Source organism: Ictalurus furcatus, chromosome 20, assembly GCF_023375685.1.
Source record: "Ictalurus furcatus strain D&B chromosome 20, Billie_1.0, whole genome shotgun sequence".
Lineage (NCBI taxonomy): Eukaryota > Metazoa > Chordata > Actinopteri > Siluriformes > Ictaluridae > Ictalurus > Ictalurus furcatus.
The window spans coordinates 19644461-19662671 of NC_071274.1; the positions used below are offsets into that span (position 1 = coordinate 19644461).

The window sequence follows — 18211 nt, forward strand, 5'->3', positions numbered from 1 at the left end:
CACCTACTATATGTCACTTTCCCCTTTACACTCCCATTTACCCCTTCTTTATGTCACTTTCCCCTTTACACTCCCATTTACACCTACTATATGTCACTTTCCCCTTTACACTCCCATTTACACCTACTATATGTCACTTTCCCCTTTTACACCTCCTTAATGTTACATTTACCTTTATATTTACACTACATTTACACTCCCATTTACACCTACTATATGTCACTTTCCCTTTACACTCCCATTTACACCTACTATATGCCACTTTCCCCTTTACACCGCCTTAATGTTACATTTACTTTTATATTTACACTACATTTATAATCCCATTTACACCTACTATATGTCACTTTCCCCTTTACACTCCCATTTACACCGACTATATGTCACTTTCCCCTTTACACTCCCATTTACACCTACTATATGTCACTTTCCCCTTTTACACCTCCTTAATGTTACATTTACCTTTATATTTACACTACATTTACACTCCCATTTACACTTACTCTACGTTACATGTCCCTTTATATTTACACTACATTTACAATCCCATTTACACTTCCTCTATGTTACAACCCCTTTATATTTACTCTACATCTGGCATGCGCATTTACACCTACTATTTGTCTTTATACCTCCTGTACATAACATTTCCCTTTATATTTACACTACATTTACACTCCCATGTACACTTTCTCTATGTTACACTCCTCTTTACACTTGCTCCATCTTTACCCTTCCCCTAGGCCTACATGTTACACCTCCTTTTTATTTACCCTACATTTGATACTTCTGTTTACAATTCCTCTATGGTACTTTTTTCTTTACACTTCCTCTACATTCCCCTTTACACGCTCCTTTACACAAACTCTACATTTGACACTCCCATCAACACTTCCTCTATGGTACTTTTCTCTTTACACTTCCTCTACATATTACATTCCCTTTTACATATTTACCCTGCATTTACATTACACATTGCATTTCCCTTTATGTTCCTCTTTATATTTACATTACATTTTACACTACCATTTACACATCCCCTTCATTACTTTTCTCTTTACATTTCCCCTACATGTTACACTTCTATTTATACGTACTCTACATTTGTCACTCTCATTTACTGTAAACTACTTTCCTCTTTACACTTCTTCCACATGTTACACTCTCCTTTATACTTACAGTAAATTTTTCACGCTGTAAAATTCAGCTTCCACTTCCCTTACATTGCTCTTTACACGTCCTCTTCATGTTGCACTGCTCTTTGCATGCTCTTTATGTTGCATTGTTCTTTACATTTTTATTTTTTTTAACATTTCCCCATTTACACTCCCATTTCCACTTTCTTAACATGTCCCACTTCCTCTAAATCTTATTCTCCATTGACATTTTTGTAAAGACTTTGCTGTAAACTTTCTGGACTCTTTACTTTTTCTACATGTTTAATCCCTCTTCCTCTATGGTGCACTCCACTTTACAATTCATCTACATGTTATGCTATTCTTTACACTTACACTACATGTTACAATCCCAGTTATAGTTTTTTTTTATATTACACTTTACATTTCCTCTAGATGTTATCTGAGTTACACTTTCTAATATGTTCTATTTAGTTTGTGTAAATTATACTCCTTTTTCCACTTTCTGCACTTTCTTTACATGTCATCTACACATTACATTACCCTTTATAATTCATGCTATATTCTTCCTTAGACCTCTTTAATCCATCCATCCATCCATCTTCTACCTCTTACTCCTTCTTCAGGGTCGCGGGGGAACCTGGAGCCAATCCCAGGGAGCATCGGGCACAAGGCGGGGTACACCCTGGACAGGGTGCAAATACCTCTTTAATCTTTAAAGGCTATTTTTTTCTATTATCAGCAATAGATGCTCCAAACACATTATAATAAATTAATTGAGCATAGAAATTTACATTTTCTGCATGTTACCATCCCTTTTATATTCCATCCAAAGGTGTCATTAAAATAATAATAATTTAAAAAATATCCCAAATCTTCTGACACATGAGGTCAAGGTTGCTAAGTCAGCCCTGAGTGCAGGTGCTAGCATAGCTTATGCCAGACTTATCCCAGCTCCTGTGGTGGCTCCTTTTGCTTAGCTGGCTGATCTGGGTTATATTTAACAACTGTAAACTCTCCGGAATGGCAAACTGGAGCTCCAGTTACGGTCCTACACGCCAAACCCTTGTAAAGCTCAAGGCTGCTGATCATTTGGCATTGTAAAGAGATTGCCTTCTGACAGAAAAGGGCTAATCAATCACAGAGCTGACGATTACTTTTTTATTTTGTTAATGCATTCAGGTATTTCGCATAATAGACAATGATATTATTGTCAATAAACAGGCGTTGGATTACATGTTTTAAAAATATTTCAAAATCAACTCACGCTTTACCAAACACTAGCAAAAGTTCTTACTCAACAAGAACACTTTGTCATTCATGGCACAGCAACCTGAAAAAACACCAATATCACATAGAAGTAGGAGATACAGTGCTGCAGGAGGTATTGTTGGTAGTTCACAGTTCAAGGGTCCACGGTTTGATACCGAGCTTGGGTTGCTGTTCCAGTGGGTTTCCTCCCATCAGCATGCCATTCTGGAAATTGAGTCCAACATTTGATGTCTACTACTACTACTATGCTGGACTTCTTATCAACAGCATTGAACGTTGGTTGGAAAATAGTGAGTGTGAAAAGAAGGTCTTGCTCTTTTGTTTTTAGGAGTCAACAGAGAAACCTGACTATCATTCAAGTTTAAGATTGCATTGTATATGAACTAGCAATGTCCCCCTGTGACAGCACCAGAATCACAAACGCATCACAAAAATGTAAATATAAACATATTTAATGCCGCTCAGGGAGGAGGTACATTTATTTATAAGAAAAGGTAGACCTATACATTAGTTTTAAATATTGGTTTATGTAGTTACTGTTTATAAATGAAGTCTCATGTTATCTCATGCAAGATAATATGATTCTTTACATAACCCAAAGGAAATAACAATATAAAGTTCCAAGGAAATAGGTTAAACTACATTGCTCACAATACGGTGAGCCATCTGTGTGATTGGGATAGAATAAGAATTGAACTGCAGGCAACCACAAGAGGGCGACAGAGACATTTCAACTATCCCGAGGAAGAAATGGTGTCTTATTGGTATGCTACCGCGCCATTTTGGAGAGGGCAACTTTCCATGTTGATCTCATTAATTAACTTGAATTGAATTTTAAGCGCCAGCTTAGGGATTCAAACACACCATGTAGCATTCAGTGTGATTCGCTGATACCTCAAAACAAAGGAATCCTTTTTCACAGGAAAACCCTGAAAAGCCAAAAGTTTTGTCCTAAAGGTGGTGAGGGATGCAATCAGTATTAGTATACAAGCAAGATTAGTATATGCAGTAATAAAAAGAAATTATCAGTGTAATAACAACATTGAGACAGATTTATCACTCACAGACTACATAAGGACACATTAAAGATTCTTATAAACCTGTATGATCAAACAGATATATGATGAAGATATATGATATGCTTTTGGGTTACTGAATGGAACAAGAGCTAGTCATCAAGCGACCTGAAACAGAAACTGCTTTTGAAACCACTGTTGTCACGGCCGTAGAAAGACTTGGTCCGAGCACTGCAGTTAACACTGATGCCTGTTCTATGGTTACTGCACTGGAAAAAAGTGCAGGTGCCAACCAAATTGCAACTCCAGTTCCAGCGCCTCCCAAAAAAACAACGAGGTACTTCACAATAGTGAAATATTTTTCATCATAATACCATTTGTGTTCATCCTCATTTGAAGCTTTTTCTCTCTCCTCTTGCTCTCTTCTCTGCTCTTCTTCCTTGATCCATATTTCCAGTCTCCTTATCTTTTCTTCACATTCCTTTATCTTTAACTCCTTCTCTTTCTCCAGGTTTCCAAGGCTGTTTTTTGCACTATGTAGAGCTTGCTGCAGCAACTGCAGCCTGTGTGGATCTTCAACATTTTCATCTCTTATCTCAACAACTAATTTATTGATTTTGCCTTGGAAGTACTTCCTGTCTTTTTCTATCTCTTGCTTCTTCTCCTCCAGGGCTTTAATGATGTTGGCCCGGTGACGTTCAGCCATCTGCCTTACTTCCTGCTTGGCCTTCTTAATTGCTTCAGCTAGTTTTTCTTGCTTTTTCTGTTCCAACATTACTAGTGCCTTCTCTACAACCACCGTTTTCTGGTTGGTGAAGTGACGGTACTTGTTCTGTTCCAGCAGCTCATCCAGCTTCTTCAGGAGCTGTTTCACCTGGTCCCCATTCTCTGGGTTCTTGTTGTGGAAAGCCAAGAAACGCCCACCAAATCGTGCAATAAGATCCTTGATTCTTTTGTCCTGTTTTGATATAAAATCCTCAATTGGCTCTCCTTCCAGCTCGTCTGCACGGGTAAATATGATGATTGTGTGGTCACTGATGTTCTCCTCGAAAGTTTCCTCAATCATATTTACAGTCTGCTGCTGCTCCTCTGTGAACTGACCGATTGGTATGATGAGCAGAAATGCATGTGGTCCAGGTGAACACATGACCATACCTCTTAGCACTTCCTGTTCTATCTCACTTTGTTGGAGGGAGGCGTTGAAACAGCCAGGAGTGTCAATCAGAGCCAGGCTCCGCCCCTGGACTACTTCACATTCCTTCTGGCATTGCTTAGTCACTGAGGTCATGCTCGGTTCAGATGGGAAACATTTTTTACCCAAGATGGTGTTTCCAGTGGCACTTTTACCTGAACGTGTTCTTCCCACCAGCACCAACTGTAGCTGTGCTGGCCTGCTTGCAGGACTTTGGGTGGTGTCGTCTGCACTGCACAAGCTCATTGTAGGAGGAATGGTACGGATGTGGTCAGGAGGTCAAGTCAGTTTCAATGGTACATCTGTTGAAAGCAGTAGACACCCTTGAGGAATTCTTATTCTTGCTTGTCAGATAGTAGTAAACTTTCTATTTGAGGTTCCTGAAACACCCTGAATTTCTTTGTCTCTGAATATACTCTTGTCTTCCCCTGTGGAAAAAATTAAATAACATTGTTTTTACAGACTACCAGGAGGTACATGACAGACACATTTGATCAAACGTTATAAATAAGCAATTTATATTTATTTGACAAAAACAGCACAAAGGCAAAAAATATAAAAGAACTAAAACAAACAAACAAAAAAACCCGGAATATATAGCTAATTTTGAAGGATTCTCTATAAAGATAACTGGAATCATCCTTTTATTGTGTATAGTCTGTTTTTTCCCAACAATTTAAATTTCACTGTTAAAAATGTCATTGTTCTAATTTCGCTCTTTATCATTTGTAGAAACCTTCTGGGAGAGTAAAATACATGTAATTATGACTCATTTGAGAAGAATATTTTAAATAAAAATTGGCCACTTAAAAGGGGAAAAAATAATGACTACAAACCTGTTACGAACCCCTAATTTAAAAACTCGTCTGAAACGGGTAAGCAACATAAGAAGGCCACGTGAAGTGAGGTGCAAGATACTATGGACCAAAATAACAAATGCACACGAACTCACATATCCTGAACAAAGAAAAAAAGCTACGAATAGAATAAAGATTCAAATTAATCAAAAAATCCCCTCACAATTAGAGCTGCAACAACTAATCGATAAAATCGATAATAATCGATTATGAAAATCGTTGTCAATGAATCTCTTTATCGATTAGTTGGTCTGCGTGTGGTACGTTTACTAATTACGTTACTTCTCTTCCGAAAACACACTTTGGCGAGTAAATACTAAAGTTGTTTCCCAAATTAAGTACTATACACTTACACTATGCATTATGTACTCTACCATCTAGTGAATGAATTTTAGAAAGGTAATATCATCTAAAATGGAACACGAGCATTTTTTTTTACTATCTGGAAGTATAAGCCGCTTCCTAGTCAGTGGCGCATGATGTCATACGCATGTAATGCGACACCGCTAGCTTTAGCCAGAATATCCAGCGTCACCGACAATAACTTTCTTCAGTTTACTGTTTATGTCAAAGTTACCTTTTATTCCCAACATGACCTCAGTCACCATCAGACGGAGGAATGATCGTCAAGTGACTGAGGAAGAAAGTGTGCGACCTCCAAGCCCTTTGAGACAGACAAGCATTTTATATTAAACACCGCGGAGAAGATCAAACTTTACAAAGCGGAGTTTGTGTAGCACGGACACATGACAGTGATGCTGTCACGAGTTGCTTAAAAGGTTCGGTTTAATTTATGTTTGTCATTATATGCTGCATCAGTGGAACTTCTGTCGTTTATTATAGCGGATGTGATGTGTTAGTAATGAGGTCGCATTTTGCTCCTCATGTGTGATGCAGACACGCTGATACATGGTGGGGGCGCAAGTAAGATCTGTAATGTCTAATTAAAACACTATGATCAAAAGTAAACACAAACAAAATAATATGTCTTTTAAACCTTTTTAAAACACTTTTAAAACACTTTTAAAAATTTGCATGCACTATATTTCTCATGTATATGACCTTTACAACGGCGCAACTGCACATTTGCTGAGGGGTATGCAAGATCAATGTTGGTGCAACCAAATCCCCCACACCACCGCCCCCAGGAACAGTGAAGGTGAAAAAAATACAAAAGAAAGATAAGATAAGATAAGATAAGATAAGATTAAAAACTTTATTGATCCCACAATGGGGAAATTCCCTCGTTACAGTAACTCAGTTACACAAAAAAACAGATAAGAAAGAATACATATTAAATGGGAATATAATTGAAAAAAATGTCATATATATATAATAGAAATAGAAATAGGCTACATAATTTTCAATAGAAAAAAATGCTTAATTGTTCCAAATGATTTGTTCTAAACAACCTTTCCATCAGAAGCAAACCAATGACTTAGCCTCTGGAATTATTCAATTACATCTGGATAACGTAATTTAATCACACCATACCCAATGGTTTCTGATATCGTGTTTGACGATATAACTAGGTTGGTTTCGTGGGGAGGCTCAGTTTTAACTTATATCTCCTCAGTTTCTCTCAAATGTAAATCAAACGCCCATTCAAAAACTGTTTTATTTTTTGAGTGACAGAGATACTTTGCCCTCTCAGGCGTTAAATGTTGATTAACTTCAAGACTTACAGTGATAAAAATGATTGGTTAAAATTAATGATCTCTGTTTATCCACTTGGACATTGCTGTCCTCATTTTAATGAAGTGTTTTTCATTTTCCCTTTTTCATTTTCTTTTTTTGTACCCTAGAACGTTTCCCTTCTCGAGCCATTTTGGTCATGTGACTGTGTCTGTGACAGAGTAGAGTAATGTCTGAGGGTGAACGGTTGATATAATAAAATAAATTTTTGTACTCCTTTAAAATGCTAAACAAAAGTTCAATTAAAATGTTTCATTTTGTTAATTTTTTAAACAAATACACTTTTGATTATATATATATATATATATATATATATATCCATCCATCTTATACCACTTACTCCTTTTCAGGGTCATGGGGAACCTGGAGCCTATCCCAGGGAGCATTGGGCTCTATCTATCTATCTATCTATATATATATATATATATATATATATATATATATATATATATATATATATATATAGATAGATAGATAGATAGATATAGATATATATAGATATAGATATAGATATAGATAGATTATGAAAAGAAGATTTTCAAATAATGATTTTGGCACAATGGTGACACAATGTTTTTTCTCCCTCAAATGGATTTTCTCACATTCAGTAATCACATGCTAATTACTGTGAAACCTAGAATAAGTATAAATAGAACCCGGAAACATCCTACTAAAACAAATCCAGTCTGACTCGTTTGTAGCTTTCAAAACGCAGGACAACAGGTGACAATTTTACGCATATTTCAGATAAATAACTAAAAACTTTAAAAAGAATAACCATCTAAGCTGGTGTCATTTTACCTTTAAGACTATACTTTACCTTTAGATATAATCGTTCAAATAAAACCTTACATCGGTACCTTTTTATCTTTAAAAGACACTGGGGGCTTAGCCGTGCTAACTCATTTATTCCAGCTGCCCCAATCATACATGCTTTTAATTTGGATGCACTATAAATAAAAAAGTATGTTCTTATTTATATAATGGTAGCAAATTGACAATTGGTGTTAAACTAGGATCAAACAATAAACTTAAATCAGCTACTATCAGTCCTTTACTTTATGACAAGGGATTGAAATTTTTCTGAAGTGAATCAAAATCCTCTATTCTCCCTAATAATCAAATCAGAAATGACATCATTACTTTTTTCCTGTTAGACCTTTAACTGATTCAACAAACATCATTCCTGCTGAGCTAATAATGTGAACAAAAACGAGGAAAATGCATAAATCACTCACGTTTTTAAAATCACAGAATCTTTTCTCAGACGACAGAATTTTCTCTCTCTCTCTCTCTCTCTCTCTCTCTCTGTGTGTGTGTGTGTGTGTGTGTGTGTTATATATTCATCTTCTCCTAAGTTTCGTTTCTTCATTAAAGATTGAAGGTACTGCACTGTGGAAGGCCACTGGGGCCTAAAGGAGAGAGCTGGTACACTACACCTGTTACTTGAAGTATATATTTATATATTTTTGTCACTCATGCTGTTTTTCCATCAGCAGATTAGGTTATAAATGTAGGAGACAGATGTTTAGTTTAGCTTAGTTTACAACTTTATTAATCCCCCCAGGAGCAGTTAGCACAGGGCTTAATACAACACACAACAGATACATTAAAGTACATGTCTAAACATTTAAACAAATGCTAAAACATATTAAAACATACATAAAAGATAATGCATCATGCGTCAATATAAATTCATCTACTCATAAAGACCTAATGAATAACATGAATGAAAAATCAGTTGAAAATTTCAAGTTGCATAGACAGATAGCCTCTGGCACAAACTAACTATGGTTTGCAGACGATTTTTACTCATGAGAGAAAGTGATGAAAACCAACATATAAATGAAAACACAAGATGCACTCAATAAAAGTGCTATAAAAAGTTTTCAATATACAACCCCGGTTCCAAAAAAGTTGGCACGCTGTGTAAAATGTAAATAAAAACAGAATGCAATGATTTGCATTATTCTGTGGTCAGATGAATCGAAATTTTTAATTCCTTTTGGAAACCATGGACGCTTACAAAAGGACTAACGAGGAGAGGGACCATCCGGCTTTTTATCAGCACTCAGTTCAAAATCCTGCATCTCTGATGGTATGGGGGTGCATTAGTGCCTATGTAATGGGCAGCTTGCACATCTGGAAAGGGAACATCAATGCTGAAAGGTATATACAGGTTTTACAGCAACATATGCTTCCATCCAGATTCCATCCCATCTTTACTTCTGAAAGATTCTGCCTCTCTAAGGTACTCAGCTTTGCATTATCTTCCAGGACTGAGCCAGCTAATAAAAACGCTTGTTGCAGACACATTCAGACCACTGCAGAGTATCGCGAGACTCTCAACCTCTTTATGGGTCATCATTATACGTGATATGAACTAATTATTAAAACTACATATATTCATTAACATTTAACAGTAACAGAGTAACGTCACAAAATGTAGTGAAGTAAAAGTACATTTCTGTGATTAAAAATGAGCTTGAGTAAGAGTATAAGTATGGCCAGTTAAACCTACTCTTAAAAGTAATTTTTTTTTTTCAAAAAGTCACTCAAGTAAATGTAAAGACGTAAATGTAGCGCGTTACTACCCACCTCTGCAAACTATATTAACCGAATTTTCCCCCAAACCAAAGGAAACATTCATGTTTCTACAACTGCACATCCATACCTCATTGTGCCATTTCCACTTCTCAGTGTTTGGTGAAATGCTTTCTTGGTATCACCCTTTTGAAAGAAACCTAAGAACAAAATGCTGAATGGAACGCTTTTGTTTCTGTTAATCATCCACAATAGCAACACAACTAAAGAGCTCAAAATAAAGTATTTTCACCACGCTGTAATACTCAGAGAACGATGGGGGACAAAATGGAAGATTATCAAATGTATTTTGTTTTAAAGGATACATTATCAGTTCAATGATCTACGAACTGTTACATGGAAACACACTTATGTATCTGATTACTGTAATGTGTACATAATAGTAGTATATTAACATAGAAGAATTCAGAATTACAGTTCTAGTGACCGAATTGCTTTTCTTGTTAGAAGTAAAAATATATTTTAATTATTGCTTTAAGGAAAAGCACAAAAACAGATTTGTTTTTTGTACTAGATGGAGAAGAATGCAAGCAGTAAACTGACTATGATTAGTATGTGCAAAAATGAATAATAAAACAGATTATGACTGTAATAAAGACATACATTTTCTTATATTTCCTACACACTTCAAGCCTCTGATATAAGATAATGCCACCACACAGACTAGAGAATGGGTGTTAAACACATTTTAGGTAACAGGCCACATTACACTTAGTCCAATGTCAAATGGGCCAGATTGAATATGTATCACCTACAAACACAATTCATTACCATTTTCATTTCCAATTTATGGTTTTACCAGACAATGTCTTGCATAAATATTTACCCTCTTGAACCTTTCCATATTTTCTAATGTTGCAAACTGGAACTGAAATGGATTTAATTTGGGATTAAATATTGGACTAATACATGGAATTAATTAGGAAAAGGACTGATGAATTAGGCTGATATGTAAAATTTGGAGCTTGCTTATACAATTTTACTGATCAGTTTATTGGTCTATTTTACCCTCTAGTAGAAAAACAGATACTAGCTTTCAATTCAGTCATGGTCCACAAGATGATAATAATTTAGAGCACGGATTCTGGACTAGAGGATGACAATATGACAGATTTTTCCAAACTTACATGATAAGATGTTTTGGTTTTGTGTTACTGAATGGAACAAAGACTAGTTACCAATGGAACTACCTTTGCTGCTGCACCCATTAAAGGAGCTGCTTTTGTAGCTGCTGCCATCACAGCGGCTGCAAGCTCTGGTCCGAGCAGTGCAGTTAACTCTGCTGCCAGTCCTACAGGTGCTGCAGTGACAAAAAGTGCAGGTGCCAACCAAAGTCCAGCTCCAGCGCCTCCCAAAAAAAGGACGAGGTACTTCAGAATAGTGAAATATTTTTCATCGTAATAACATTTGTGTTCATCCTCATTTGAAGCCTTTTCTCTCTCCTCTTGCTCTCTTATCTGCTCTTCCACCTTGATCCATATTTCCAGTTCCCTTTTCTCTTCTACACTTTCCTTTATCTTTAACTCCTTCTCTTCCTCCAGATTTCTGAGGCTGTTTCTTGCACTATGTAGAGATTCATGCAGCGCCTGCAGCCTTTGTGAATCTTTATAAAGGTTTTCATTTTCTTTGGTAATTTCTTCTGTTAAATTGTGGATTTGTTCCTGGACGCGACACATGCATTTTTCTATCTCTTGCTTCTTCTCCTCCAGGGCTTTAATGATGTTGGCCCGGCGACATTCAGCCACCTGCCTTACTTCCTGCTTGGCCTTCTTAATTGCTTCAGCTAGTTTTTCTTGCTTTTTCTGTTCCAACATTACTAGTGCCTTCTCTACAACCACCGTTTTCTGGTTGGTGAAGTGACGGCACTCGTTCTGTTCCAGCAGCTCATCCAGCTTCTTCAGGAGCTGTTTCACCTGGTCCCCATTCTCTGGGTTCTTGTTGTTGAAAGCCAAGAAACGCCCACCAAATCGTGCAATAAGATCCTGGATTCGTTTGTCCTGTTTTGATATAAAATCCTCAATTGGCTCTCCTTCCAGCTCGTCTGCACGGGTAAATATGATGATTGTGTGGTCACTGATGTTCTCCTCGAAAGTTTCCTCAATCATATTTACAGTCTGCTGCTGCTCCTCTGTGAAGCGAGCGATTGGTATGATGAGCAGAAATGCATGTGGTCCAGGTGAACACATGGCCAAACATCTTAGCACTTCCTGTGTTATATCACTTTGCTGGAGGGAGGTGTCAAACCAGCCAGGAGTGTCAGTCAGAGCCAGGCTCCACCCCTGGACTACTCCACATTCCTTCTGGCATTGCTTTGTCACTGAGTCCATGCACAGTTTAGATGGGAAACATTTTTTACCCAAAATGGTGTTTCCAGTGGCACTTTTACCTGAACCTGTTCTGCCCACCAGCACCAACCGCAGCTGAGTTACTGGGGACAGGGCAGCTCCATGTAGACTGGTGGAGATCCTGGGCTGAGAACGCCTCATCTCTGGATGCTGTTTTAGATAGAAAGACACACTTTGTGAGAATTGTTTCTGAAATGCTCTGAATTTATGAAAGAAACCCCAGTGATTATGTACTTACCCTTCTAAATCATTCAAACAAAAGTGCAAAAATCCTACTGTGATCAATATTTAAATATAACAGTAGGCAGCCTACTTTCCAGCTGAGGTTTCTGTGCTAAATGGTAAATGGTGCAGATCTAATAACTATAAAGTTATATAGCACTTATATAGCGCTTTTATCCAAAGCGCTTTACACTGTGTCTCATTCACCCATTCACACACACACTCGCACACCAATGGTAGCAGAGCTGCCGTGCAAGGCGCTAACTTGCCATCAGGAGCAACTCAGGGTTCAGTGTCTTGCCCAAGGACACTTCAGCATGTGGAGTCATGCGGGCTGGGAATCGAACTGCCAACCCTACGTTTAGTGGACAATCCGCACTACCAACTGAACCACAGCCGACCCTGTGCTAATTAACCAGTTACACAACTTATAAACCTTTATAGTTATTAGATCTGTACTTTCATTTTAGAATGTGTATGTAGTTTGAAAGACTGAAGTATAGTATTTCAGTAACACCTACACAACATTGTAGTATATTTGTATAGCTAGTGTGTCATTAACAATGAATGTACAGTTTCCTCTGAAACTATTGGAACAGCAAGGCCAATTAATTTCCACCTCTGTAGACTGAAGACTTTTGGATTTGAGATCAAAAGATGAATATAAGAAGAGAGTTTATAATTTCAGCTTTTATTTCTTGGTATTTACATGTAAATGTGTTGCAATCAAAATTATTCAACCCCCATTGCAAAATCAGATTTATTGTTATTGACTTTCAGCCGTTTGCGATGAACAAATCAAACAAAAGCAATTGAAATAGTTCAACACAATGAATGCTTCAAGTGGTTTCCCCAAATTCAACTGAGAATGCAACTTTTTGCCTGTTTATGTTGGACAAGTTTTGCAGATATAACTGAAAAAGATTTGGAAACATTATTGTGCTATTTCTACTGGTATTTATTTATTTATTTATGCAAAGTTTAGAAGCTTTTAAAGTATACAGTATATTAATAGCAGTAAACACTTGCCCCATTAGGAAGGGTAACTCTGTGGGTGTAGCACTGCACCTTGGCAGTTAATATCATTTATAAAAACTATGCTGAAATTTTGGTTCCTACTAGTGGCCTCGCACATTCCCCAAGTTATTCTATCCCCTGTACTTTTTTGCATGGTGCACATACTCTATATTGGACCTGACATTCACAAATCCCTGAGGAAAAAAAGCACACAACATTGTTAGGTGAATAGCATTTTTCAAGGTACTTGTTATATGGACTGAGTCAACGGCAACCTAACCCTTCACAATTAATCTGTGTGGGACCGTATCAGAATGAATACATCGCATTAAGCCAATGGCACTTTTATGAAAATACTGGGACTTTCACATTAAAGCCTGGTTCACACCGGGACGTTTTTTTCAGCACATTAAACGGTCTGTTTTTCGGCACGTTTCTTTGTGTTCATGTAAGTGCAAATGAACTCTCTGACAGTAGATGGTGCTTACTGACAAGCAGAAATAACCTGGTACACACACTGTGACGCTGCACATCTTCCCCTTTCTGACAGCCGCTTGTCACTGAGAAGAAGGAAACAAAACAGTGGCTGAAATTGAAATCACATACTATCATACAACTCTTACTATTTCTACTATATGTTTATATAAGGGGTGTCCAAACTTATTCGGAAAGGGCCGGTATGGGTGCAGGTTTTCATTCCAACCAAGCAGAAGCCAAGATCAACTGATTAAACAGGTGGAATCAGGTGTGGCTCCTGCTTAGTTGGAATGAAAACCTGCACCCACACCAGCCCTTTCCAGATATGACTGGACACCCCTGGTTTATATGATAGAAATAGTATGAGTAGTCTATATGCTCGTGTGTGATTCAGAATTCAGCCAGTATTTGCAGCCACTCAAACAAAGAAGGTCTATATATGCATGCACACCTACTGTATATGCCAGGTGTAAAATACATACAATACACTATCAATCAATCAGCGGATTATTGTTGAGCAGAGGTGTGAAATATTTGCAGGAAAGAGACCAAAGAAACAGAAATTATGCTATTTAGTATATAAAATAACACTGAAAGAATGAAATAGACTGCTTGGTCACATAACTCACACATAGTAGCAGTAGTTAGTAGCAGTCTGGGTAATTCTGAGTCTTGAACTCTGTGTCATCTTTCAAATATTCCTTGTTTATGTGTGTAGCCAGAAGGATTCATGAGCAGTGTGCATTTTATTTCGAATACGTCATTTATTCACTCTCTTACCACACTGATTACGTTTACATGGACAGCAGTAATCTAATTATTGATCTTACTCTGAGTAAGACATTGTGATTAAGGTGTTTACATGAGTCGCTTTTAGAATACTCCATTCCTGTATCTCTTTTACATGTTATAGAATATAGTTTGATTAACGGTACACGTCATTACATCCCCACGTCACACTGTCCGACGTCCCTCCAGAATTTCACGTATCAACATACAGTTCGTCTTCGTTATGGTACCGTATACAGTTTTGGCTGTTTTTATTTGACCTTTTTTTACGAACGCTTCAAGTGCGGTTAATTATTTGTCATGCTGTACATGCAAATAGACAACTGCTTGAGAACGCCTCATCTCTGGATGCTGTTTTAGATAGAAAGACAAACTGTAAGCTGTGGTATCTCAATGTATCTTTTTTTTCCAGAGAAACAATATTTGGCAGCCATTTATTGGCCTTTTACAAATAATATAAATACACATGAGTAAATATATACAATTTACATGCTGCCCAACATTTGCTAGCTAGTGGTCAATGACTAATCCATCATGTTAAGTAATAAGTAGCTAATGTAATGTACCAATTGAAAAGGTCATACAGTCATTAGTTAATTGTTATAAAATGTAGCTGGTGTTGGATGGTTTGGTATATGCCAACACTTTGCTGCCTCACATTGGTTTGCTATTTATAATATCATTACAATGAACTGGCTTAGACATGAAAATGAGCAACATACTGTAAAAACTGCAAAGAATTCCCTGCAAAGGGTCTGGATAATGCAGAAAAAGACATATCTTTGCTACAGAACCTTCAAGAGCTTCAGGTGTGTATTGGAAAGCATGTTCGCTTTCATGATGTTTGAGTGTCATGTCTAAAACTATCACTTCTTCAACCCTGCCCTTTTAATTCTCATCACATAATGATGCATTTGAGGCAAAGATGCAACTTGTAATCCCCCCCCCCAAAGTAACTAGTAAAAGCCACCAAAAACACCCCGTTAACCTGAAAGTGTAAATATTAACATGACTTTTGAACTTTATTTGCTCTTATGTCACCAACTTTGAACATGGCCCTTAATATGTCTGGTAGGCTATGTTTAACATAATCTAACTAAGCTTGTGGGGTCTGTCTTTATGTTACTTGGTTAATTCATAATGAATATGTTGTTGTAAAGTTATTTATGCATTTAAGTTTATATTTTCTGATTTTATGCAGTCTTGTCATTACTGATTCCTGTTATATGAATGAAAGAACTATGTACTTGTAATGCTACACTACTAGTACCAATAATTATTTTTATTATTATTGTTGTTGTTGTTGTTGTTCCTGCTGTTAATATCATTGTAAGAGTATGTGATATGTCTACGATATGATCCTCCGGGATGTCCTTACCAAAGCCAAAACTATTTTCCTTTAAATACAGTTTTTTCCCCCCTTTATATATTCTTCATTCCTTTAATCATCAAGGCCTGTTTTAGTTCGATGAGTTTTGCGAATATGACTCAAAAAGATCTGGAAACATTTGGAAGTTTTTAATGGTTATATTTTTTGGTCCAAACTAAATTTCTTACATTATTGTGCTATTTCTATTGTTTTCTTTTCTTCTTGTGTTTATTTATTTATTGATTTATTTTAAATAAAGTTTAGCAGCTTTTAAAATATACAGAATATTAATAGCAGTGTTTGAAATCTAGTGGTTTATGATAAATCTGTCGTGCATTATCTGACCTTATCCCTAATACTCAAGTCATTACTTTTGGAATCTGATATTTCGGATGCATCTCCCTGTTTGACCTTTAACTGGTTCAACAAACATCATTTCTGCTGAGCTAACAAGGTGCAACAAACGAGGAAAAGTGCATAAAATACTCACTTTTTTTAAATCACGGACAAAAACTTTACCCAGAACTCGGAATTTTGGTGCTCTCTCTCTCTCTCGCTCTCGCTCTCTCACACTCTCTCACTCTCTTATATCCATCTTGTAAGTTTCGTTTCTTCGCTAAAGAATAACGGTACTTCACTTTGGAAAGCCACTGGGGCCAACATGAATATAAAACACAGCCATTGCTGAGTGCAGGAAAGAAGCTCCCTGTGACATGTGTACTGTATCAGCTCTCTCTCTCTCTCTCTCTCTCTCTCTCTCGCTCTCTCCTTTTGGCCACAGTGGCTTTCCACAGGGCAGTACCGTTTATTCATTAGCGAAGAAACGAAATTTAGGAGAAGAGAGGGATGAGAGAGAGAGAGAGAGAGAGAGCTCTGGTAAAGTACACCTATGACAGGGAGCTGCACTCAGCAACAGTTGTTTTATATTTATATATTTAAAAAATTATATATATATATATATATATATATATATATATATATATATATATATATATATATATATATCACCTACAAAATAAATGACCAGACTGCAATTCATTACAAAGAAAAGATTTGCAAATTATATTTATAGTTTGTCTTCCATAAGTGTTTCTTGAACTTTTCCAAATTTGTAGTTACAGACTGGAAATGAAATTGGGGTTATGTTGGACTGTTGCATGGACTTAATTAGAAAATGCACTTCATTAGGGTTAAATATAAATTCTTTAGCTTGTTAATGTAGAATTAGCACATTTTGTCAGTATCTGACTTTCTGGCCTTGAATTTATTGGTCTATTACGCCCTCTAGTGGAAAAGCAGATACTATTTGGAATAATTTGGAATAAACTGTGCCTGTTTGACAACCCTGGACTAGAGGACGACAACATTATAGATTCTTCCACATTTACATTATAAACCAGATATATAGGTGCAGCAGTCTGGCCTTTGTTCCATTCAGTAACACAAAAGCCAACACATACAGTGCCATCCACTAATATTGGCACCCTTGGTAAATATGAGAAAAATCTTTGTTAAATATTGGTGTGCAACAATTATTGGCACCCTTTGTCAATACCTTGTGCTACCTCCCTTTACCAAGATAACAGCTCTGAGTCTTCTCCTATAATGCCTGATGATGTTGGAGAATACATGGCAAAGGATCTGAGACCATTCCTCCATACAGAATCTCTCCAGATCCTTCAAATTTCGAGGTCTACGCTGGTGGACTCTTCTCTTCAGTTCACCCCACAGGTTTTCTGTGGCCACCCGAACCATCCACTTCACATTGAGTTGAGACAATATAGACATATGTCCAATTCCAGGTTGATTCATAACATTTCCAGTTCTTTATTATTGCCCTGATGGTTGAAATGGGCATGTTCAATGCTTGTGTTATTTCCTTATAGCCACTTCCCATTTTGTGAAGCTCAACAACTTTTTGCCGCACATCACAGCTATATTCCTTGGTCTTACCCATTGTTATGAATGACTAAGGGAATTTGGCCTATGTGTTACCTCATATGTATACCCCTGTGAAACAGAAAGTCATGGTTGAACAATTTCCTGTCACCCAGGTGTACTAAAAAATGTCAAATATCATCGGGAATATACTTCAAATATATATTTTTCTCATATTCATAGGGGTGCCAGTAATTGTTGCACACCTATATTTAACAAAGATATATATTTTTTGATAAACCTGTTTTGTTTGATATCCATGAGAGTATTTTTTTTAAACAA

General features: G+C 36.8%; 2 protein-coding genes across 4 annotated transcripts; both read right to left on the bottom strand.

Annotated features, from left to right (window-relative positions):
• Nucleotides 1-2283: 2283 nt before the first annotated feature.
• On the bottom strand, nucleotides 2284-8593 carry LOC128624437 (GTPase IMAP family member 7). The gene is made up of 2 exons (XM_053652092.1): nucleotides 8407-8593; nucleotides 2284-5044 (listed from the first exon to the last, which is right to left on the bottom strand). The coding sequence occupies exon 2, from the start codon at nucleotides 4860-4862 to the stop codon at nucleotides 3558-3560; it is 1305 nt and encodes a 434-aa protein (XP_053508067.1). The 5' UTR covers nucleotides 4863-5044; nucleotides 8407-8593; the 3' UTR covers nucleotides 2284-3557.
• A 102-nt stretch (nucleotides 8594-8695) lies between these two features.
• On the bottom strand, nucleotides 8696-16758 carry LOC128624435 (GTPase IMAP family member 7). 3 transcript variants are annotated; one of them, XM_053652088.1, is made up of 3 exons: nucleotides 16482-16758; nucleotides 13873-13916; nucleotides 8696-12267 (listed from the first exon to the last, which is right to left on the bottom strand). In XM_053652088.1, coding segments are annotated over exons 1-3 (1389 nt in total). In that variant the 5' UTR covers nucleotides 16483-16758; the 3' UTR covers nucleotides 8696-10923. The 3 variants fall into 3 exon arrangements, with proteins under 3 accessions (XP_053508063.1, XP_053508062.1, XP_053508064.1); XM_053652087.1 differs by having other exon boundaries at nucleotides 13845-13916; XM_053652089.1 differs by lacking the exon at nucleotides 13873-13916 and having other exon boundaries at nucleotides 16482-16751.
• Between the last annotated feature and the right edge of the window lie 1453 nt (nucleotides 16759-18211).

Coding starts and splice junctions, on each gene's coding strand:
- LOC128624437 (XM_053652092.1), bottom strand. CDS start 4,862: ATGAGCTTGTGCAGTGCAGACGACACCACCCAAAGTCCTGCAAGCAGG.
- LOC128624435 (XM_053652088.1), bottom strand. Junction 12,268..13,872: donor AAGATGTGCAGCGTCACAGT/GTGTGTACCAGG, acceptor TATCTAAAACAG/CATCCAGAGATGAGGCGTTC.